At 43.1% G+C, this 24,771-nt stretch overlaps 1 protein-coding gene across 1 annotated transcript in view; it reads right to left on the minus strand.

Moving 5' to 3' along the window:
- The window catches only part of LOC126281473 (myrosinase 1-like), a 73,234-nt gene that overhangs the window by 28,870 nt on the left and 19,593 nt on the right, over positions 1-24,771 (minus strand). Inside the window, exons 4-7 of the mRNA XM_049980469.1 lie at positions 22,595-22,717; positions 18,714-18,897; positions 7,327-7,421; positions 362-506 (exon numbers count right to left, since the gene is read on the minus strand). Coding sequence (XP_049836426.1) covers positions 362-506; positions 7,327-7,421; positions 18,714-18,897; positions 22,595-22,717 — 547 coding nt within the window. The remainder of the gene's footprint in view (positions 1-361; positions 507-7,326; positions 7,422-18,713; positions 18,898-22,594; positions 22,718-24,771) is intronic.

Consider the following 24,771-nt stretch of genomic DNA (forward strand, 5'->3'; position numbering starts at 1 on the left):
GTCAGGTGAGCGGATTTTCCTCTAACACAAAGGGTTCCCAACCATCAAAAAACACATTACACTTACTCCCAGAACATGCATCGTACACGCGACACGTGAGTACCCTCAGTTTAGCGTACAAGGTGCGGTACCGTCATTCCTAATGACTGTAGCACTGACGTCAGATCATAGATGTGTCGGCAACAGGCACAGAAGATAGTAATGTTGATGCAGAAATGATACTTAAGTTGCTGGGTGAAACATTCAATTAAGGATTAATAGATTAATTTGTAGTAGTATGTAATTAAGAGCGCCTTAGCTGACTGCGGGATTGATAAACAGGAAAGATGAGTAATCAAGCCCCTTCTGCTGGTGTACTGACCGTTGATCATCCGCTTCTCCTCCTCTGTGAAGCTGGGCAGCCGAGACCTGGGTCGCCCCTCGGCTCTGCTGTTGTTGTCCACACGTTCCCGAACCACAGCCGGGTAGTCGCCGTCCACCAAGATTGGGTTCGCGTACAGCCCCAGCTGTAACAGATTAACAGTGTGCCAGTTGATCAGGACACGGCTGAATAAACTGTCTTTGTGTCATATGCTAGTGTAAAGAGCAAAAGTGAAAAAAGGGGTGTGTAGCCGCAATAGAAACTAGAATGTACAAGTTATGATATACGGGGTGAGTCTCTAACTATTGCCACCAAGAATCACTCTGAAAGTATGAGAGGAGCTGAAACGTTTGCAGGACAAAAGTTGCATGGGACAAAGGGGGCCATGAGATAACTTTGTTTTTTGCTAGGTGGGGTCGTCGCTTCAGAGGTATGAAGGTCAACTTTAATCTTTCAAATACGATGCTATAGTTTGGTACTTATTTTCTGATACGGGCTATCGAGACGAATCCAATGATGTGTAACAGTAAGGTCTTTGAAGGTCACAAAGGTGGCGTGAGCGTCCATTTACAGAAGGTGTTCCAAGTAATGACCATTGGTATCAATGCAGTGCTGCAGTTTTCTTATTATGGGTTGAGTGGTATTCCTTATGACTTGGGCACTTATCGAAGAACATACTCTGACAATTCTCTCTCGCATATCTTCAGGTGTAGCTGGAACGTCTTTATAAACATTGTCGTTTGCGAATCGTCACAAGAAAAAGTCCAGAGGCGTCAAGTCTGGCGAACGAGCCGCCCCCGACACATCTCTTCCGCGTCCAATCCTACGATTTGGGAATTGTCTCTGCATCTCATTTCTAGCCATCAGCGAAAAAATGTGCCTGACACCCATCGTGGTGATACCGCAATATGTTCCTTGTTCCTAAAGGTATTTATTCCAATAGGATAACTAATGTTTCTTGCAGCAATGTGTTGTAGTTCCTACCATTAAGATTTCCTTCGCTGAAATAGGGGCCTATAATTCTGTCCTCCAGAATCCCACACCGTACATTGACGACCACGGTTTTTGGTGTGCAACATGCCGCAGCCAACAGCCGGCCGGGGTGGCCGAGCGCTTCTGGGCGCTGCAGTCTGGAACCGCGCGACCGCCACGGTCGCAGGTTCGAATCCTGCCTCGGGCATGGATGTGTGTGATGTTCTTAGGTTAGTGAGGTTTAAGTATTTCTACGTTCTAGAGGACTGATGACCTCAGATGTTAAGTTCCATAGTGCTCAGAGCCATTTAAAGCCCGCAGCCAACATGGGTTATCAGTTGCTCAATAATGCATGTTATGTAAATTAACATTTCCGTGGTTCGTGAATGTAGTCTCGTCAGTAAATGCAATCAAATTAATAAATGTGTCATCCCTCTGAATCTGAAATTTAGCCCATCGGCAGAATTCAGTGCTTCGCATACAATCCGATCAGTTAATTCTTGGTGGAGGCATATGGTAAGGATAATACTTACGATGCAGAACACAAACAACACCACTCTGGCTCATGACAGTCCCTTGCGATTTGACGAGAACTAACACAAGGAATTCAAACCACAGTGACAAGAGTACCAATTTCCGTTTCTTCGTTAGTAACTATCCTTTGCCGGGTATGTTTCCGATGCGTTAAAGATCCAGTTGTTCTCAATTTATTATACACATATTAAATGTACGACTTGTAGCGTGAGTACGTTGAGAATGCATTTGAGCACATAAATCTGTGGCTCACACTGAATTTCGTTGGCATTCTCCGTAAATTAGAAGCATATCGACTTGTTCTTCGAAGGAATACATCATTCACATTCGCTCTATTCCACGATACTAGTCTTACAGTTGCTATTAGTGTTGTATTACGAAACCCTTTAATGGTGTTTACATATCAGTGGCACGTTAGATGGATTCGGCACATTTGGCGAATATTGACTATTTGCACGATATACGAGAGATAATGGTCGGAGTATGTGCTTCGATAAGTTCCGAAGTGATAAGGAATACCGCTCAATCCACGACAAGAAGATTGCAGCACTGCACTGATACCGATGGTCATAACTTCGAACACCTTCTGTAAATGGACGTTCATGACACCTTTCTGACAGACCTTACTGTTACACATAATTACATTTGTCTCGATAGCCGCATCCCATTTAAAAAAACAACGTTGACCTTCATATCTCTGATGCGACCCCACTTATCAACAAAAAACCAACGTCATCTTATGGCCCCCATTGCCCCATGCAACATTTGTCCCACAAACTTTTCAGCTCCTATCATACTTTCGGAGTTATTCTAGGCTGCAATAGTTACTGACACACCCTCTATTGTGATTTAACAGAAGCTATTCACGAGCATGTTTTATGTAGTTCATATAACGACTGTGTATGGATAGAGAAGGGTTGTAAAAAGATCTTTTGTGTTCCCGTTTCCTTTCGTAAAGGTGCAATTTTTTTTATAAAGCAGCTATTCATTTGTTATTATTAATTATTTGTAGCTAATATTCATGTTTCATAATCTCTGTATTTGTTTAAGGTATTTTGTGTTTTAAGAGACATCTGTCTCGGCAGTGGCCTCGTATCCAATACATTGCTTTTCACGTTCTCCTAACATCCGCCGAAACCAAACGCTTCCATCGGATTGCTGATGGGTATGGCGTCACTCATCGACCCACATAATTTCTTTCTAGGCCTACACTGATCAGTGGCATCGCTCTTTACACCATCTCAAGAAATTCAGAAATATTCGGATGATGAAGAAGTACATGGCAATTGCACCCTATTATTTTTGAATGTCTACGTGCAATCGTTGTGCAGATTGGACTGTTGGTAGCACTTACGAACACACAAGTAGTTCCTTCCGCTGTTACATGCAGTTTTTTATAATCACCCTCCGCAATGCTCGACGATCTTTGACCGTCAATACATTATGTCTGCCTGACTTTGGACTCGCTTTCGGGAGGACGACGGTTCAATCCCATCTCGGGCGATCTCGATTTAGGTTTTTCGTGATTTCCCTAAATGCAAATGCCGGGACTATTACTTTGAAAGGGCACGGCCGACTTCCTCTCCAGTATTTTCTAATCCGATGAGACGGATGACCTCGCTGTTTGGTCCGCTTCCTCAAATCAAACCAAATCAATCTGGATTTGCTTTAGCTGTGGTTGTTCCTTCGCGCTTGCACTTCACAGTCACATCAACAACAGTCCATTTGGGCAGATTTTTAATGGTTGAAATGTCTCTGCTGGATTCCTTACTCACGTGGCACCCAATGATTAGTCCACGAAAGAAGTCACTGAGAACACCTGAACGACGCATTCTGCTATTATTGCTTCTCTACTGACAACACACTTCTCCCCGCCTCGTTTTATACTGGTCAGTCTGCCTACCATAATATCTAGTTGTCAATTCAACATTACATAATGATGTCACGATGATCTTAGTTCAAGTCCAATAACGGAGATAGCCTGTTTTAGAAATCAAACACAGAGATCCAATTTATTACAGCATGCTTCTTATGATGATGGTCTATATAGACGACTACCCCCACAACTTTCAAATGTACAACAAACGAAATCTTTCAACTACACTGAGTGGGCAAGAAGTCCCCATACCCTCTAGTATCGAATGCTAATTGATTTTATTTGATTTATAAATTATAGAGCGCAGCAATCGTCGAGACTGACGCCCGAACAACAGGGAACTGACATGCATTGAGGCTAGAAAACAGAGCATTGATAATGGCTAGGCACTCTGGATTTGCCAAATAAAACCTGCAATTAAAAGTACGACTGACTGCTGCACTCTATTAATCGTATCACAGTAGCTGAGTGCACGCACGTTCCTAGTGAAAGGTATCCTGATGATTTGATTTGTTTTAACACAAATACACTACTGGAAATTGAAATAAGAACACCGTGAATTCATTGTCCCAGGAAGGGGAAACTTTATTGACACATTCCTGGGGTCAGATACATCACATTATCACACTGACAGAACCACAGGCACATGACACAGGCAACAGAGCATGCACAATGTCGGCACTAGTACAGTGTATATCCACCTTTCGCAGCAATGCAGGCTGCTTTTCTCCCATGGAGACGATCGTAGTGATGCTGGATGTAGTCCTGTGGAACGGCTTGCCATGCCATTTCCACCTGGCGCCTCAGTTGGACCAGCGTTCGTGCTGGACGTGCAGACCGCGTGAAACGACGCTTCATCCAGTCCCAAACATGCACAATGGGGGACAGATCCGGAGATCTTGCTGGCCACGGTAGTTGACTTACACCTTCTAGAGCACGTTGGGTGGCACGGGATACATGCGGACGTGCATTGTCCTGTTGGAACAGCAAGTTCCCTTGCCGGTCTAGGAATGGTAGAACGATGGGTTCGATGACGGTTTGGATGTACCGTGCACTATTCAGTGTCTCCTCGACGATCACCAGAGGTGTACGGCCAGTGTAGGAGATCGCTCCCCACACCATGATGCCGGGTGTTGGCCCTGTGTGCCTCGGTCGTATGCAGTCCTGATTGTGGCGCTCACCTGAACGGCGCCAAACACGCATACGACCATCATTGGCACCAAAGCAGAAGCGACTCTCATCGCTGAAGACGACACGTCTCCATTCGTCCCTCCATTCACGCCTGTCGCGACACCGCTGGAGGCGGGCTGCACGATGTTGGGGCGTGAACGGAAGACGGCCTAACGGTGTGCGGGACCGTAGCCCAGCTTCATGGAGACGGTTGCGAATGGTCCTCGCCGATACCCCAGGAGCAACAGTGTCCCTAATTTGCTGGGAAGTGGCGGTGCGGTCCCCTAAGGCACTGTGTAGATCCTACGGTCTTGGCGTGCATCCGTGCGTCGCTGCGGTCCGGTCCCAGGTCCACGGGCACGTGCACCTTCCGCCGACCACTGGCGACAACATTGATGTACTGTGGAGACCTCACGCCCCATGTGTTGAACAATTCGGCGGTACGTCCACCCGGCCTCCCGCATGCCCACTATACGCCCTCGCTCAAAGTCCGTCAACTGCACATACGGTTCACGTCCACGCTGTCGCGGCATGCTACCAGTGTTAAAGACTGCGATGGAGCTCCGTATGCCACGGCAAACTGGCTGACACTGACGGCGGCGGTGCACAAATGCTGCGCAGCTAGCGCCATTCGACGGCCATCACCGCGGTTCCTGGTGTGTCCGCTGTGCCGTGCGTGTGATCATTGCTTGTACAGCCCTCTCGCAGTGTCCGGAGCAAGTATGGTGGGTCTGACACACCGATGTCAATGTGTTCTTTTTTCCATTTCCAGGAGTGTAGATACTTACGTATTTAGTTTCCAGTACAGCGATATGTTCCCCATCATGCTGTAAACACATTTTCGTACGCCTCCATGTGTTTGAGCATATCCGGTGTTACAAACCGAAATCCATGCTGAGCAGAGCTGCACAGCTTTTCATTTGTAACATAACGAAGTATAAATACATTAGCGTTAATGACTCCCCATAACCAGCTGTCAGGTGTGGTGAGGACAGGACTTCTTGGTGGCCATATCAAGGCAGCTGGTGTTACTGATGAACCTCCGCCTATGCACCGTCTCGGAACTTGTTCATTTAGGAACTTACGCACTGCATGAGTGTAGTGAGTATTGTTCCATGTTTGCGCAACCGTATGTCTTCTGTGGGGCCTCTTTCTTTAGCTGAGGTATTGACCATTACACTTACACGTGTAAGTAGGTTTCCCTTTTCTAGCACTCAGCTGCGATAAATAGCATATTCATCTGAAAAAATAACCTCGGTACGATTCACTGCTTTTCGATATCGAAACAGTCGTCTTCCTTCCTTCCTGAGGCCTACCTTTAACGCAGTCAAAAGCAAAAGCACGTCTTTCCCAACCCAGAACTATTGCCTTTCGCAGTGGGCCTTATTAAATCTGGAATGCTCCTGTTACCTGTCTCATTGTCTGTCCTGTGTGTTGTCGTTCTTGCACCTACACTCTGCTCACAAAGCGAGTGTCCCTCAATAGTGTAACCGCGACCGCTCACATTTACCATGTCCACAAATTAAAATTCGACGGCAACTGCGACTGCCACTGTGAAAACACATAAAGATGAATTCCAATAATTGATTTCAACAACTGATAAAAAGTAACATAGCTACCAACCTGTATAATAAAGCTGAGACTAAAAGGGAGTTAGAAGGGTACAGGAACTTCTTATCAACTCTGTACAGGGTTAACTGGAACTCCGCTAAGATAATTTTAGTCATTGTTCTGAGATATATTCTGAGCTGGTGTGCGGTTCTACGGTCTCCGACGTCTCACTACAGAATTATTGGATTTCGTTTGGTTTCTTGCTCTAGTCAGCTTAGTATCCGCATTGCACTGCAAACGGTGCGCACCAGTTCCATCCACGGTGGAAGCGTCAATTCGTAATGCCTATGTGAATGATACGTAGACATCTGGAGAATATTCACCAGTTCCGTTGCGAAAACCACTTGCTGGAATATTCGATAAAGGTTTTCTTGAGATGCTGTACCATTCTACGTGTTATTCCCAACAGATACTGTTCAGCGGGCCTTTTACACTCTCTGCTTAGGAAGCAAACCGAGGTTTATCCGCATTCTTGTTTTCTCTATGCGTTTATCTATTACTCCCATCTGATACAAATTACAGATGCTGCAGAAGCATTTTAGTGCAGATCACAGAAGTGTTTTGTAAGCAATCTCTATTGTATAGCAAGACTGGATTTTAAAATAAAAACTAACTGCCGTAGTATTAGCCGTACGATTTTCAATTACAGTGGCACTATAGTTACTATATGGCTTTTTGGTAGATAGCACTTTGAAGAACACAAATATAGTCCCAGTTTGCATCGCAGACGTAGCCATCATTCTTGACGTGACATTGAGACTTTCTGGAAGTGGACGAGCAACGCAAGGAAAACTGAACCTACCTCAAACTGGAACATTCGCTCCTGTGCTGCCAGTGTCTCCTCTCGGTCGTCCAGAGGTTCGTACCAGTTAGTGCTCAGTGTGATGCCGACTCTGCCTGCGAAAGACAAGAAACAGGACAGGTACAGCATATGATACCGAAATCAAACAGCAGCAGTAATGGGGCTAGTCTGTGACTTTACTGATATAAGCGTTAGTTCTCTATTTAAAAAGGTTTCCTTGGTATGTAGCTCGTGATTATGTATCCTCAAGTTCTCCTACTATCCTATATGTATCTAATACATTCAGAATCTACGAGTAGTATCTAGGATATCTGTTCGACAATGCAAGTTTGCTGCTGGCTTCTGTCGGTGCCTAATGGTACAGTAACTATACGAAACGATATACGGATGCAGCGTGGAGGGCCTTTTCGCATACTTTCCAGACCAAAGTAACTGTTTTATGAGATGGAAAACTATTTTTCGTAATGGGACGACGTTAGTAGTTGCTTCCAGGCTGCAAGTGTCCTAGGAAGCAGACATAGAAGAAGTCACACGGCTAACTTTGCTCACATCTCGACGAATGTAACGATTTGCTTTGATAATTGTGGGAATACTACGCCGTCGGTTGCACCATCGAGCCACAGACAACTTTGGAAGACATCGTTCAACGCACATCTGTGTGGCTTTGAACACTTTCAAAAGTCAGAATCCTCTTGCTCAAGAAAATTTACGAACAGTCTCATTTTCATTTCTGGATATAATCATATTTTAATTGATCTGACGAATTTCAATTTTGTAATAAATGTGCCTTGACAGTAACTAAGTTTCATGGTGGCTCAATAATTAATACAGAGAGGTCCAAAAAAATGTATCCACTGTTTGAAAGTCCATAACTGGCAAACTAATTGACGGAGTTGTGTCATCTTTGATAGTGTAATGGTTTGTAGTTCCGGCAATCGCCACACAAGCGTTGTATTGAGTTGTTTTGTTTTGTTAGATGACAGTCGCCAAATGGTCAGTGTTTAGTTCTTAGTTGCACCTAGTTACTCGAGTAAACATGGCTGGCGCAAGGCTTACATTCGATGAAAGGAAGTCCGCTATCTCTCTGGCTCTGAACTTAGATCTTAGAACTATTTAAACCTAACTAACCTAAGGACATCACACAACACCCAGTCTTCACGAGGCAGAGAAAATCCCTGACCCCGCCGGGAATCGAACCCGGGAACCCGGGCGTGGGAAGCGAGAACGCTACCGCACGACCACGAGCTGCGGACAAGGAAGTCAGTTTTGAAGTTGTATTTTAAGTACGAAAACATTAATGAGGTTCAACGGCAATGGTGAAATGAGTATCAAACAGAGCCACCGACACGTTTAACGATTCGTCGCATTCGAGACAAATATGAAGCCGAAGGCTGTGTTAAAGATGTACACAAGCAACGATCTGGATCACCTGTAACATTAACAAGTCCAGCTAACTCCCGTCGTGTGTTACAACAATTCACTCGCTCACCACAGAAGTCTGTGAGACAGTGTGCTCGTGAAACTGGAGTGAGTCACTCAAGTGTTCGGCGAATTTTGAAGACAGCAAAGTGGAAGTGCTACATCCCACGATTGCTACACGCAATGAACGAGGACGACCCAGATCGTAGAATGGAGTACTGCGTGTGGTTTGCTAACATAGTGCGCAAAGATGAAGATTTTGCAGAGATGGTTGTGTGGTCTGATGAGGCACAGTTCAAACTCAATGGTATAGTAAATCGCCACAATTGCATCTACTGGGCAGCCGAAAATCCAAACGTCCATGTAGACAAAGCCGTAAATTTGCCAGGAGTAAATGTGTGGTGTGGGTTGTCTTCCCAGGGCTTGATTGGGCCATTCTTCTTTGACGGCACAGTTACCGGGGAGGTGTACATTCAGAAGCTGTAGAGGTGCTGTGGAGTAACCACCACGTTCCCCAGAACTCATTCCTCTGGACTTTTACCTGTGGGGAACACTAAAGGACGTCGTTTATTGACAAAAGCCACGCATATTGGATGAACTTCGAGACTCCATCGTACATTCATGTGCAAATATCCAACTGAACACTTTGCAGTCAGTATTTCTTGCTGCAGTTCGGCGGCATCGTTTGTGTGTGAATGTTAATGGTGACAATTTCGAACACCTACCCCAATGAACCATGGACATTGCCGTTGGTGGGGAGGCTTGCGTGCCTGAGCGATTCAGATGGCCGTACCGTAGGTGCAACCACAACGGAGGGGTATCTGTTGAGAGGCCAGACAAACTTGTTGTTCCTGAAAAGGGGCAGCGGGCTTTTCAGTAGTTGCAGGGGCAACATTCTGGATGATTGACTGTAACAATAACCAAAACGACGTTGCTGTGCTCGTACTGCGAACGGCTGAAAGCAAAAGGAAACTACAGCCGTAATTTTTCCCGAGGGCATGCAGCTTTACTGTATGGTTAAATGATGATGGGGTCCTCTTGGGTAAAATATTCCGGAGGTAAAATAGTCCCTCATTCGGATCTCCGGGCGGGGACTACTCAAGAGGACGTCGTTATCAGGAGAAAGAAAACTGGCGTTCTACCGATCGGAGCGTGGAATGTCAGAACCCTTAATTGGGCAGGTAGGTTAGAAAATTTATGAAAGGAAATGGATAGGTTGAAGTTAGATATAGTGGGAATAAGTGAAGTTCGGTGGCAGGAGGAACAAGACTTTTGGTCGGGTGAATACAGGTTTATAAATACAGAATCAAGTAGGGGTAATGCAGGAGTAGGTTTAATAATAAATAAAAAAAAGAGTGCGGGTAAGCTTCCACCAACAGCATAGTGAGCACATTACTGTGGCTACGATAGACACGCAACCCATGCCTACTACAGTAGTACAAGTTTCTATGCCAACTAGCTCGGCAGATGATGAAGAAATTGATGAAATGTATGGTGAGATAAAAGAAATTACTTAGTTAGTGAAGAGAGACGAAAATTTAATAGTCATGGGTGACTGGAATTCGAGAGAAGGAAAAGGGAGAGAAGGAAACATAGTGGGTGAATATGGATTGGGGGAGAGAAAAGAAAAAGGAAGCCGCCTGATAGAATTTTGCACAGAGCACAACTTTATCATAGCTAACACTTGGTTCAAGAATCATAAAAGAAGGCTATATACATGGAATAATCCTGGAGATACTAGAAGGTGTCAGATAGATTATATAATGGTAAGACAGAGATTTAGGAACCAGGTTTTAAATTTTAAGACATTTCCAGGGGCAGATGTGGACTCTGACCACAATGTATTGGTTGTGAACTGTAGATTAAAACTGAAGAAACTGCAAAAAGGTGGGAATTTAAGGAGACGGGACCTGGATAAACTGAAAGAACCAGAGGTTGTACACAGTTTCAGGGAGAGCATAAGGGAACAATTGACAGGAATAGGGGAAAGAAATACAGTAGAAGAAGAATGGGTAGCTCTGAGGGATGAAGTAGTGAAGGCAGCAGAGGATCAAGAAGGTAAAAAGATGAGGGCTAGTAGAAATCCTTGGGTAACAGAAGAAATATTGAATTTAATTGATGAAAGGAGAAAATATAAAAATGCAGTAAATGAAGCAGGCAAAAAAGAATACAAACGTCTCATAAATGAGATCGACAGGAAGTGCAAAATGGCTAAGCAGGGATGGCTAGATGACAAATGTAAGGATGTAGAGGCTTATCTCACTAGGGGTAAGATAGATACTGCCTACAGGAAAATTAAAGAGACCTTTGGAGAAAAGAGAACCTCTTGTACGAATATCAAGAGCTCAGTAAGCAAAGAGGGGAAAGCAGAAAGGTGGAAGGAGTATATAGAGAGTCTATACAAGGGCGATGTACTTGAGGACAATATTATGGAAATGGAAGAGGATGTAGATGAAGATGAAATAGGAGATACGATACTGCGTGAAGAGTTTGACAGAGCACTGAAAGACCTGAGTCGAAACAAAGCCCCGGGAGTAGACAACATTCTATTGGAACTACCGACGGCCTTTGGAGAGACAGTCATGACAAAACTCTACCATCTGGTGAGCAAGATGTATGAGATAAGCGAAATACCCTCAGACTTCAAGAAGAATATAATAATTCCAATCCCAAAGAAAGCAGGTGTTGACAGATGTGAAAACTATCAGTTTAATGAATCACAGCTGCAAAATACTAACGCAAATTCTTTACAGACGAATGGAAAAACTGGTAGAAGCCGACCTCGGCGAAAATCAGTTTGGATTCCGCAAAAATGTTGGAACAAGTGAGGCAATACTGACCCTATGACTTATCTTAGAAAATAGATTAAGGAAGGGCAAACCTACATTTCTAGCATTTGTAGACTTACAGAAAGCTTTTGACAATGTTGAATGGAATACTCTCTTTCAAATTTTGAAGGTGGCAGGGGTAAAATACAGGGAGCGAAAGGCTATTTATAATTTGTATGGAATCCTGATGGCAGTTATAAGAGTCGAGGGGCATGAAAGGGAAGCATCGATCGGGAAGGGAGTGAGATAGGGTTGTAGCCTGTCCCCGATGTTATTCAATCTGTATATTGAGCAAGCAGTAAAGGAAACAAAAGAAAAATTCGAAGTAGGTATTAAAGTCCTTGGAGAAGAAATAAAAACGTTGATGTTCGCCGATGACATTGTAATGCTGTCAGAGACAACAAAGGATTTGGAAGAGCAGTTGAACGGAATGGAACGTGTCTTGAAAGGAGGATATAAGATGAACATCAACAAAAGCAAAACGAGTATAATGGAATGTAGTCGAATTAAGTCGGTTGAGGCTGAGGGAATTAGATTAGGATATGAGACACTTAAAGTAGTAAAGGAGTTTTGCTATTTGGCGAGCAAAATAACTAATGATGGTAGAAGTAGAGAGGATATAAAATGTAGACTGGCAATAGCAAGGAAAGCTTTTCTGGAGAAGAGAAATTTGTTAACATCGAGTATAGATTTAATTGTCAGGAAGTCGTTTCTGTAAGTATTTGTATGGAGTGTAGCCATGTATGGAAGTGAAACATGGACGATAAATTGTTTGGACAAGAAGAGAATAGAAGCTTTCGAAACATGGTGCTACAGAAGAATGCTGAAGATTAGATGGGTAGATCACATAACTAATGAAGAGGTATTCAATAGAATCGGGGAGAAGAGGAGTTTGTGGGACAACTTGACTAGAAGAAGGGAAAGGTTGGTAGGTCATGTTCTGAGGCATCAAGGCATCACAAATTTATTTATGGAGGGCTGCGTGGAGGGTAAAAATTGTAGAGGGAGACCAAGAGATGGATACACTAAACAGATTCAGAAGGATGTAGGTTGCAGTAGGTATTTGGAGATGAAGAAGCTTGCACAGGATAGAGTAGCATGGAGAGCTGCATCAAACCAGTCTCAGGACTGAAGACGACGACAACATCAACAGTGATATCTTTAAGTTGGACTTTAAGCTACACTTTCACCAAAAATGAGACAACTACGTCAATTAATTTTCACGTTATTGACTTTTAAATAGTGGATTCATTTTGTTTGGACCCGTCTGTAGTTCCAGTATTCATGTCTTCTACATTGAAACATGCTTTACAGTCATTTTACATGGTCTTATTTCTAACTATATCAATTAAAATTATTCTATGTTTTGTATATTCAGTGATATATTTTGCAGTTAGAAATTTTGGCCTTATGTGGATGACAGAATGTCACACGGTCTCATCTTATTAACAGGTACACACGGTATCTGACTCTCGTTTTTTGTCTACTGTTTGTCATTATACGTATTTTAATAATTTTTTTGTGGTAAGTTGTCTTACATTTGCTTATCTTTATGTTGCATTTAATGAATACAGGTGAGCTGTAGCTTTAACCAATTGAAGTCTGTGCTCTGGCCAATTAGGTACATCAGGTTATTTTTCATTGGCGGAAGTTTAAAACATTGCGGGTATTTGGAATCTGGCAGATAGACTGTGCAGATACTTCAGTTCTGATACGTGTCTGATTGCATTTTCCCAGAGTCGTGAAGGACGCTCAGTCAAAGTGGGTTGTAGTAAGTACAGGATGTAGTATTCTCACCCCTTCGTACATTATGTAGGTAAACTCTGGGCGCTTGCTCTTAATGAACGAGGTGCGTGTCTGCTAGTGGAAACAGGTGCGAATGCAAAATCGTATCTGTGTCACAGTAGGCAAAGTGTCGAACAGGGTGAGATCTTAGAGGACGCAGTATAGGAACTGGACCTCATTGTTTTACATCTAGGAGATCACCGGAGTACAGTCGGGGAAAGAGCAGCTGTAGCCACTAACACAGATGTCACTGTAGGAAATCGCAAGCAGCAGCTAAGGTTTATAGTTGGCAAGCAGAGGAAAGCAGGAGCGTGTTGGACTTCATGGAAACTGTTTGGGATGGTTTAGTTGCCTACCTTCCAGCATTTCCAATGGAATCGCATCCGGTACGTCAAGACTTGGGTGCGCACGTACTAACCGAACTCTTGCTAAGAGCGCGGTACATTTATATTCCTAAGAAAAAGGTAAACAGTCAGGCTAAAATCCCTTGGAGCCCAGAACATTCCACGCTGAGTCGAAGCATAAGATCGAGAACAAGAGCTTATCAACGTGCTGTCGGGCAATGACAGCTCACTTCTAGGTTCGATGAAACCAAGGCAATTAAGAGGCGCTACACAACATTCTTCAGGAAACGAATACACTGGGAGAAACTTTTACGTAGAGAACTAAATATTAATACATGGGGAAGACCTATAAATTATTGACTTGGAAGGTTAAGGGACCTACTATCATACGACAGCTGGTTGGAGGGAGTCAGCAAAATGTCTCCTAATCGACCTACTTCCTGATGGCAATACAGACACAGATACTGAAATTCAAGCACAACGTAGAAGTGAACTAGGTAACGAGTACGACAATCAGACTTTGGTGACACATTTCGCTCAAGAAGAAGTTGCTGTCGCCATTTCCAAGCTCAAACTTGGAAAGGATCCTCGTCCGGACGGCGTCTATCCAGTTTGTGCGGTTGGTACTGCCATGTTTGATGGCATCACTAAAGGAGGCGTGGCTAACAGTTAGGATCCCGACGCAGTGGAAAAAAAAGTTAGAGCAGTACTGATTAAAACGGGAAAAGATAAAGAACCAGCAATACCCACCTTTTGTTTATTAAACGTCTTGAGCAAAGTCTAGGATCCTGCTCTGCGATCGGCTGCAGGCGCACAGAGAGCTCTTGGGTCTAAACCAGTGTCAATATGGATTCACAAAAGGGAAGTCTATAGATGATGCGGTCAATAGAACTCTTCAGATTGTAGAAAATTCAACAAAGAAGTATGCAGTCACGCTCATGATTAACATCGCAGGCGCTTTCGACGATCATTGATGGTCTGCGATGACCGCAAGCCTTCGATTACTTAGGGTCCCCAGATCTCTCTTTAAGATGTTTGTAGATTATTGTACTGGTGCAAATGGCTCTGAGCACTATGGGACTTAACATCTGAGGTCACCAGGCCCCTAGAACTTAGAACTACTTAAACCTAACTAAACTACGGGCATGACACACATCCATGCCCGTGTCAGGATTCGAACCTGCGACCTAGCAGTCACGTGGTCCCGGACTGAAACGCCTAGAACGGCTCGGCCACCTCGGCCGGCTTATTGTAGTGGACATAGCGTCCAGAAGTTTGCGAGGCAGAGTAAGGTAACCAAAAGCGTTAGCAAGGGCTGCCCTCTAGGCACCATAAGTAGTTCACTGTTCTGGGATCTTAGTATCGAACCCCTGTTACATCTGTGAGACGAAGCTGATGCTACTGAAGGTGTCGTCGCAGACGCGGATGACATTCTAGCAGTTGTGTCTGCGGACTCCAGGATGAGACATGAGGAAAAGGTGAATGATGTGCTTGCTGAGATGCAGCATTGGTGCAAGAGCAAGAAACTGACTGTAGCTGTTAATAAAACCACATACATACTTCTGAAGGGAAGACTTGCCAGAAACCCTTTCCAGGGGCTTGATGGAATACCTGTACAACGTGGCACTGTTTACAGATATAGGCATTCTTCCTGACGAGGAAAGAACCTTTCTAGAACTCGTGAATCTGTTACTCAGAAAGTCGCCAAAGTTATGTATAAGCAAACAGATCGCCACGAATGCTGTTGCCCGTGCGGCTGCATACACAGAGTATCAAACACTAACAGTACTAGGCAGCACATAAAACATGCAGTGGCTACAGCAGTGGCCATAAATCACTGCAACAGCACACAGGAAGTGCATCCGGTGCTCCACCAGATCGAGTATTCAAAGGCGGAAGTCCCCGTCCATAAGAATAACACGCAACCGGAAGCCCTTATCTTTGAATTTAGCGCGGCGCGCTGTAAGTTAATATATAGACGAGCCGTGGCAAACCACTCATTTAAGTCACCAGAAGGCTAATTGAGATAAGAACATCATTAAATAGATAAGAAAAAGACGATTCGATACATACCTATAAACATATATCTAAACTTAAGATAAATGCCCTAAATTGCCTAAAAAGCCCTAAATGAATGTAAAGCGGCGCGGCCTTTGTCAAGACTAGGGGCCGCGCGCCGCAACGCGCTCACTAAACATATGGTACCAACTTAATATCACTGATAAGATAGCATGCTATATATGAAATAACAAGGCAGTATGCGGAGATGAAGGTTCTGCTGATCATGTCGCTCTCAGATGCCCCTTTTATCACATAGACTGCAGGCAACTAGACAGCGGTCTACAAACAATTGTAAGTGACCAAAACTTACGGACTAAACTCAGTATGATAGCACATCATATATCTTAAAGGAAAGTAATGAACGTTCAACCTTTAAGATCAAGTGGACGCTCTGACTATCAAATTAATATCAACAGATCACAAGAATAGTTTCCTCAATCATTATTCCACTTAGAGAAACTGCAAAATACTTATGTATAAATTAGGACAAAAGAGGAATAAAGTAAAAAGAAAAGAAATAATGATATGGACACCCACAGGGGTATCTGTAGACCAGAGGATTTCCGAGGCATGCACGTACCATTGTGGGTGATGTAGAATAGAGTAGCAACGATAGGTTTAGAGGTAGGTGTAGTTCTGTTGGTCGGTAAACCTCGAGTTCTTCCGAGGCTGACAGTTCATATCTAGTATCGTAAGATGGAAGTTATTCACTTGGAACTTGAGGTAATTTCCTTTATTTTACATTTCTGAAATGAATTGAAATTTACAAAGCCGTCGTTGAACCCATTTGCTCTTTCAGATTTCTTACTGCGTTCATGTCGGTTTACGTTGCAAAAGTGCTTATGTCGTTAACGCAGTTAATCTTTTGAGATCTCTTCTTAATAATGAATGTGACTTACAATAATGAAAGCGACACAGAGGTAGGTTTTTCCCACTCCTAAAATAATTCATCTTACTTTATTAGTAATAAGTGCGAATATTATGGATAATTTCTGTAAACAAGGCTGAAATTAAAATAAAATTCGTTAAATACAATCTTACAGTGAGTCGATATTGTATGGGGGTATCAGCTGTCACAAAAAATGGGATTTGTTCATTCCTTTACAATAATATCAGAAATAGGTATGAGTAAGATATTTATCCATAAAATCATCAACACTACTGACTAAAAGAGAAACTTACATTCATTTATTACACACATTAAGTTAATGGAACGTCGCTATTGGGTAATATACGAGGGTCGTTAAATAAGTAATGCCCCACATTAAAAAAACAAGGCATTAATATACATAGACAAACGTCCATGTTGGTGTTTGACATTTTATGTTTGCTGTGTGCGCCGATTAAGTTTCTAACCATTCTGACAGATGGCAGAGCTGTAGTATGGCGTCTACACACTATTCACGTTACTGAATTCTTGTAAAGAAACCGTGGTGAACGTCCATAAGCGTTTGTGTGCAGTGTATGGCGATGCTACAGTTGATAGGAGTACAGCTGTGCAATGGGCAAAGTAAGATACAGCCTCAGGAAATGCAGAAACAGAGCTCCATAATCAGCTACACTCCGCATGTCCTGTCACAGCCACTGCTCCAGATATGCTGAATAATGCCGATGCCATTATATTCCTGGCGACCGGCGCATAAAAACTCGACAATTGGCTCAACAGTTGTCGGCCAGCATTAGAAGTGCGTCTGCAATGATCGAGACTCTCGGATGTTCAAAGAACTCCCACGAATGCTCACAGCGGACCACAAGATTCAATGAAAGGCCATTTCATCTGAATCGTTGGAGCGTTTTGGGGCCGACGGCAAGGTCTTTCTGTCACGGGGGACGAAAGGTGGGTGCATCACTTTGCGCCGGAAACAAAAGGGCAGTCTGTAGGTGGCATCATCCTCATTCATCACAAAAAAAGAAATTCAAGACAACCCTGTCTGTCGGAAAAGCCATACTGACAGTCATCTGGGATTGTTATGGTGTCATTCTCGTGGATGAGATGCCAAGAGGGTCAATCATCAATCCAGAGGCATACGCGAAGTCTCTCAATAAACTCAAGAACCGTTTTAGACGTGTTTGATCTAGCAGAAATCCTGCTCCAACACGGTAATGCACGCCCACACACAAGTCTGAGAACCCGGGAACACATCGCCAAATTTGCCTCATCCACCCTTCAATCCAGATATGCCACCTTCGGGCTTCCATCTCTTTGGACCGCTTAAAAATTCTCTACGTGGGACACTCTTTGAAGATGGCGAGAATGTCAGTTATGCAGTAAAAACTTGGCTACTCCTACAGGACTAGAGCTTTTACCAACAGGGAATACATGCTCTTCCACAACGTTGGTGCACGACCATTGAACGTGATGGAGACTACGTAGAAAAAACAGGTCATGGACAAGACATGTTGATGTATATTGTCACCAAATTCTTAACAATAAATATGTTCTAAGAAAAAAATGGGGCATTATTTATTGAACGACCTTCGTACGAGTAAATTATCATCATTATCATAAGACTTTCGATTACCGCAACTGGATAGAGCTCACTCAAGACTTGGGTCCATACAGCACGTTTTCAGCTGTGTTTTGGTCCAGCATTGTTCCGTCACTTCTTCACAATAGCCTTTGTTGTGTCTAGAAACCCATCGAAGAATTTTCTTAGTTCTTATGCAATCCATTATCCTCACCGATTTCGTTTTCATTATAGTGAATCATCCTGTTCCCTGATATTCAATTTTTGAAACACTTTCGTTTTAAATGTCCATACTCACTATCTCACAGTATAAAGTACATTCCACCACATACTTCAAAATGAAGTACAGGGTAATGATGTAGGTATTTATTTTCTTTTTCCCCTCTTATGACAGTAACTTTCTGCAGACCTTTTTAACTTGCCTTGTAGTTCTTGCTAGCTAACTACACGTAAGTGAGTTACAGAGTACAGTCTGTACTCACCGTTCTGCGTGGAGCGGTACTGCTCGTCGTAGAGGCGGTAGACCATGGCGTGTGCTCTGATGACGGTGTGCGAGGCCAGGTAGTCTCCGATACCAGAAGCATTCTGTGACGGGGCCTGCCCGCCACTGCTAGCGTAGCCGCGAGTAAATGAGATGGGCTCGTTGAATGTCGTCCACAGTTTCACCTGCGAAAGGAACGTGCTCCCATTGTACGCTCAGACGCTGGTGATTATACAAGGCTCTGTGAGAAAATGTCGCTGGATAATTAATCGTCGCACCTCGCATTAATTTCCTGGGATCTATTCTTCATGAAAATAGTTTCGAATGTGAGCATTAGTACTGTACTCAGTATCTATTTTAAATTTAAAGCTTGCATGCGTCTGTGCTCGCTATGATAACTGTCATGTCCGCTGCAAATTAATATATTACGACATGCTCTTGGCCCGTATTTCACTTGAGAATGGCTCGCAAGGCCGAAATTGGCCAATCGTACGAAATGAATTACGTGTTAATGGAACAACTGTTTGAGCCGCTCCAGTGTCCTTAAGTTGGTTGGTTGGTTTGGGGAAGGAGACCAGACAGTTAGGTCATCGGTCTCATTGGATTAGGGAAGGATGGAGAAGGAAGTCGGCTGTGCCCTTTCAAAGGAACCATCCCGGAATTTGCCTGGAGCGATTTAGGGAAATCACGGAAAACCTAAATCAGGATGGCCGGACGCGGGATTGAACCGTAGTCCTCCCGAATGCGAGTCCAGTGTGCTAACCACTGCTCCACCTCGCTCGGTGCTGTCCTTACGTGTAGTTTGTTAACGAGACATCTGGTGAATGACAAAGTCAGGAGAAAGTCACGCATGGCCAACAAAAGAATTTGAACTCTTCTGATATCACGTATTCGACAAGTATCCAACTGCAGTATGGAGCCACGAGAAAGAGTTATCAGGTTATGGTTAGAGTTTAGTTTAAAGTTGGTACTTGATGATTCACGACGTTGAGAGTTTCTAAAAAATAGTCACTCAAGGAAACGCAACTGCCTCTCTCTGGGTTTCATCTCGACTAGTCTAAAATTTCGAAAATATTTGCCTTTAACAACATCTAATGCAAGTGCTACCGTCGTAACTATAATTCATCAGTTAGCTACTGCTTTTATAGCGTTAAGGTTTCCTACTAGTTCTGGTGTTGCTTCTTTCTGTCATCGACCTAGTATTTCCTCTTTGAATACAGCAATGATCTTCGTAGGTCCATCTAACATCGATTTGTTCCGCTAAATTTTCCGACCATCTGCATTTCATTTCCACTGCTGTATAATTACGGCTTCCATCGCAGCTGCTCTATGTTCCACATGCTTGTCTGCCTGTTAGTATCAGTAATTGACAACAAGCACCTCTCCATTTGTCGCTTAGTGACATTCAGTTTTTCTGTGGTTTCCTCAGGTCACTGTCTCACTGTCAGAAATGAGAACTCGTAATAGGCACTGAATATCAATTATCCTGAACACTGAAATGGAGAATTATCTTACGAATCGAAATCAAGGCTAATTTCTGTCTTAAGTCTATTCCATTTGCTGTTCGTTGAGTACGCGTCGGCAGCCGCTGTGGCCGAGTGGTTCTAGGCGCTTCAGTCCGGAACCGCGCTGCAGCTATGGTCGCAGCTTCGAATCCTACTTCGGGCATGGATGTCTGTGATGTCCTTAGGTTAGTTACATTTAAGTAGTTGTAAGTCTAGGGGACTGAAGACCTCAGATGTTAAGTCCCATAGTGCTTGGAAACATCTCAGCCAGTTTTTGATTTGAGTACGTGTCACCCACTTCCAATATAGAAATAAACGTCACTTGGTTCTGCATTATTTTGTTTTAGATCTATTGTTGTAGATTATTGCAGCATCGCGTAGCTGGTTTTCAAGCCTACTCTCGAAACTGCGATAGTAAGATAATCTGTCCATAAATGAAGTCTGTTTGCGCTAGCGGAAAATTCTAGAGTATTATTAATGCTAATGATTGTGAGTAATCACCACATATATGAACTAGTGCGAAATTGTAACCCCCACCATTGAAAAGCCATGTTCTTGTTTAACAACGGGAAATAGACAGTCCGGTGAATAATATTCTCGTTCATCTGTAGGAGGCTCTGATAATAATAATGATAATACCAATAATAACCATTTAGTGTAGCTCAATGCCCTTTTGTAAGTCTGTCAATTGGACACCACTTTCACAACTTACATATTCCTAACCTGTCCTCGTTACCCAAATAGAGAAAGGGCATCTTCAGTTTAAAGTGGAATCAGAAACATGTTTCTTTTCTCCATCATGGAGAGGTGAATACTGTTGAGTACGACTTTGTCCACGATGGTAAGGAGAGGTGGGCTGAAGAGTGCTGTGGCAACTGTCGTCGTAGGAAAGCTGGAAGGAGCACAAAAGATTAGAGACCAAGTAAACACAGTAAACAGATCATTAACTAGTATTTCTCCAAGTATAATGCAGCAAGATATAAGTAAATCAATTGCAACAGCAATAACTATGAGGCTCTCTGGAGTAAGCGCGAACGGTATTGTCTTAAGTGGGCTGAGCGGCTGCAGCCAGCCGTGGTACGTTGCGGCGGCAGAGGACGCTCCTAGCCAGAGCGTGGCTCAGTGGGGTCACACCACCGACCCGCCAGATCATCGCCGCTGCTATTGACGTCTGGCGGTAACTTATAATTCTGTTGCCAACCTAAAGACGCCTGTGTTGTAGTATAGTTACGAGATACCACAAACACTACGTTAAAGGCAGACTGAAAGAAATTCGTTGTACGGCGGGGATTCGATCTTGCTCCTTCAGATTTCTATGTACATGCATTACCGCTACATTACCAGGCCCGAGGAAGGAAGTGATAGCACACAATACAAGGAGAACTGATCTCATGATACTGTTTCTTCAACCTATGCTTGTATTGCATCACCAATATTAACACTGTTCTAACAGATTTTTCTTGGTGATGAAAGTGATCGAGACTGCCACTGATGTGCAGTTTCTACAGTAAATTCGTATTCCTATTAAAGTAATGATCCTGCTATTTCTAGAACTTCAATGTTGCCATTTACAGTACATTTTGGTTAAGATTCTTTGAAAAATATGTATTACCTGTTAGGTAATCTACTTACTGAATATTGGTGTTTGAGGTCTACTTCGTTTCGCCAATTTTCGTTCACAGCGGTGATACATCATCACATATCCGACACAGTTGCTCTCCATGCGCTCTGTTAAATCCAGAGTTCATACCATGAAATATTCATGTTGGAAATACAAATGCTATTATATCTCACCCGAATGTTGTCAGTATCAGTAGCGAATGTGTAATTTCGGCACACTCTTCCTATACTTCAAAAATATGTTGGCAGCATACTATCCCTAGGGGAAACTTTAGCTGTCAACTAATTTGCTAAATTCTCTGTCCTGACAAACAGATTTGAGCTTTCCATTTGGTCGCTAAGGGTAGGTCGTTAATGTTAGTTAGGAAAGACAAGAACCACTTCTTCTCTCATCCTTGTCCAATCCGAGCTTGGGTTCGATCTCAAAAATTTCTTATTCGATATGAGATGAAACCCTAAAATTCTTCATAAACTAAGGACTGACGTTTCTCCCTTTCGACCCGAACAGAAAATCTGTTCGATCTCCACTTAACAGTATCTTTCTTTTAATTCCTCACTTGCGTAAGACAGGGGACAGTAGCTTGTTTCGGAAATTACATCGATGGTTGAAAATATTGTGATAATGTGAATACGTTATCGTATTTCACTTTACATATTCATTGCTGTAGAACAATATCCTACATACCTTAGTTATAGTGATTATTCTCACTAAGTGTCTTCAAGAATAAGAGAAATATCAGTATACAAAGTAACTCACCCTGTCACCAAAGTTGTCAAAGAGCACCCTGGCGTACTCGAGGAAGTAGTCCGCGAGGATGGGATTCGGCCAGCCACCTATGTACTGCAGAGCTTGCGGTAAGTCCCAGTGGAACATCGTCACCTGTAAGGTGGGAGACGTTCGTTATGAACATTACATATGATATATTTTCATGATGAAAATGCCAAGATTGTCATTTATTTTCTTTCCTTCAATTCTGTATAAAATTACGAAGTTTCAAGTGAATGTCACTGTGCTACAGTGACTGGAAAGGATAAATTGACTGTAAGGAAAGAATTTCAGACGACAACGTAGTTTGGCAGAGAAACTAGAAAAAAAGATGATTTAACGTTTGGAAGTTATTTTAAGGACTACCTCCATTTACTTGAGCGGCTTACATAGGCTTCAAGAGAAGTCGTGGAATGAGTGAACAGGAAAATAAATGTAAAAGCGGGAAAATGTAATAGATGGATAGTGAACACCGATTTCAAATAAAACCGCAGCTGAATCTTTTCCAATAAGTGATTCAAGCCGTCGTACAATACAATGTAATATTCCAATTAATCATTAAAACCAATTTCTAAACTTCTATACTATGGTAGCAGTGCTAAAAGTGTATTCGAGTGTGGATATGTGTTCTTGGATTTTAAATAGTAAAACTGGAAATGACTTTTGAAACCTTTGTGACTAGTTCATTCAATTACAGATACAAATATTTTCAATCATCTTATTTTCAGTAGCACTGTACCAATAGGCTTGTCAATAACGATGTTGTAATTGGAGCCTAGTTTGGAGAGTTTTTCTGTGTAAGCCGATATAAATACGTTTTATTTCTTTCGTGGGGCGGCAATAAAGTTAAGATTCTTAGTTTCTAAGAAACTAGACAGTATGTTGAAAAGCTGTTTATGCGCTACAAAATGATCTCATAACGTATGGATTTTTTTTTGTCACTAGAGGGGAACTAAGTGACTAAAGATGCTTTTTTTTCTGAAAAGACAGTATGATGAAAAGCTGTTTATGCGCTACAAAATGATCTCATAACGTAGGGATTTTTTTGTCGCTAGACGGGAACTAAGTGACTAAATATGCTTATGTTTTTCTGAAAAGAGATCCCCTAAAAGCAACATAACAATGGGATATAATGAAAAAAAAAAAGGAATTCTGAATGTTACGTAACAAGCCATGTCAATACACGTACACGAAATAGTCACAGCAGGCACATGGAACAAATCTGTAAACGAGCATCAAGAACATATGTAAATGCATCAGTGTCGTATAGACACCTGGATTACATTTTAATTAATTGGAGAAAATTGTATAACAGTATTTGGCACCGTCATGTACATGAAAAAGAAACACAAAAAACCTAAAGTAGAAACTTTTCTTTACACATAATATATACACTCCTGCAAATTGAAATAAGAACAGCGTGAATTCATTGTCCCAGGAAGGGGAAACTTTATTGACACATTCCTGGGGTCAGATACATCACATGATCACACTGACAGAACCACAGGCACATAGACACAGGCAACAGAGCATGCACAATGTCGGCACTAGTACAGTGTATCTCCACCTTTCGCAGCAATGCAGGCTGCTATTCTCCCATGGAGACGATCGTAGAGATGCTGGATGTAGTCCTGTGGAACGGCTAGCCATGCCATTTCCACCTGGCGCCTCAGTTGGACCAGCGTTCGTGCTGGACGTGCAGACCGCGTGAGACGACGCTTCATCCAGTCCCAAACATGCTCAATGGGGGACAGATCCGGAGATCTTGCTGGCCAGGGTAGTTGACTTACACCTTCTAGAGCACGTTGGGTGGCACGGGATACATGCGGACGTGCATTGTCCTGTTGGAACAGCAAGTTCCCTTGCCGGTCTAGGAATGGTAGAACGATGGGTTCGATGACGGTTTGGATGTACCGTGCACTATTCAGTGTCCCCTCGACGATCACCAGAGGTGTACGGTCAGTGTAGGAGATCGCTCCCCACACCATATTGCCGGGTGTTGGCCCTGTGTGCCTCGCTCGTATTCAGTCCTGATTGTGGCGCTCACCTGCACGGCGCCAAACACGCATACGACCATCATTGGCACCAAGGCAGAAGCGACTCTCATCGCTGAAGACGACACGTCTCCATTCGTCCCTCCATTCACGCCTGTCGCGACACCACTGGAG

The sequence above is a fragment of the Schistocerca gregaria genome, chromosome 7 (genome assembly GCF_023897955.1).
Source record: "Schistocerca gregaria isolate iqSchGreg1 chromosome 7, iqSchGreg1.2, whole genome shotgun sequence".
Taxonomy (NCBI): domain Eukaryota; kingdom Metazoa; phylum Arthropoda; class Insecta; order Orthoptera; family Acrididae; genus Schistocerca; species Schistocerca gregaria.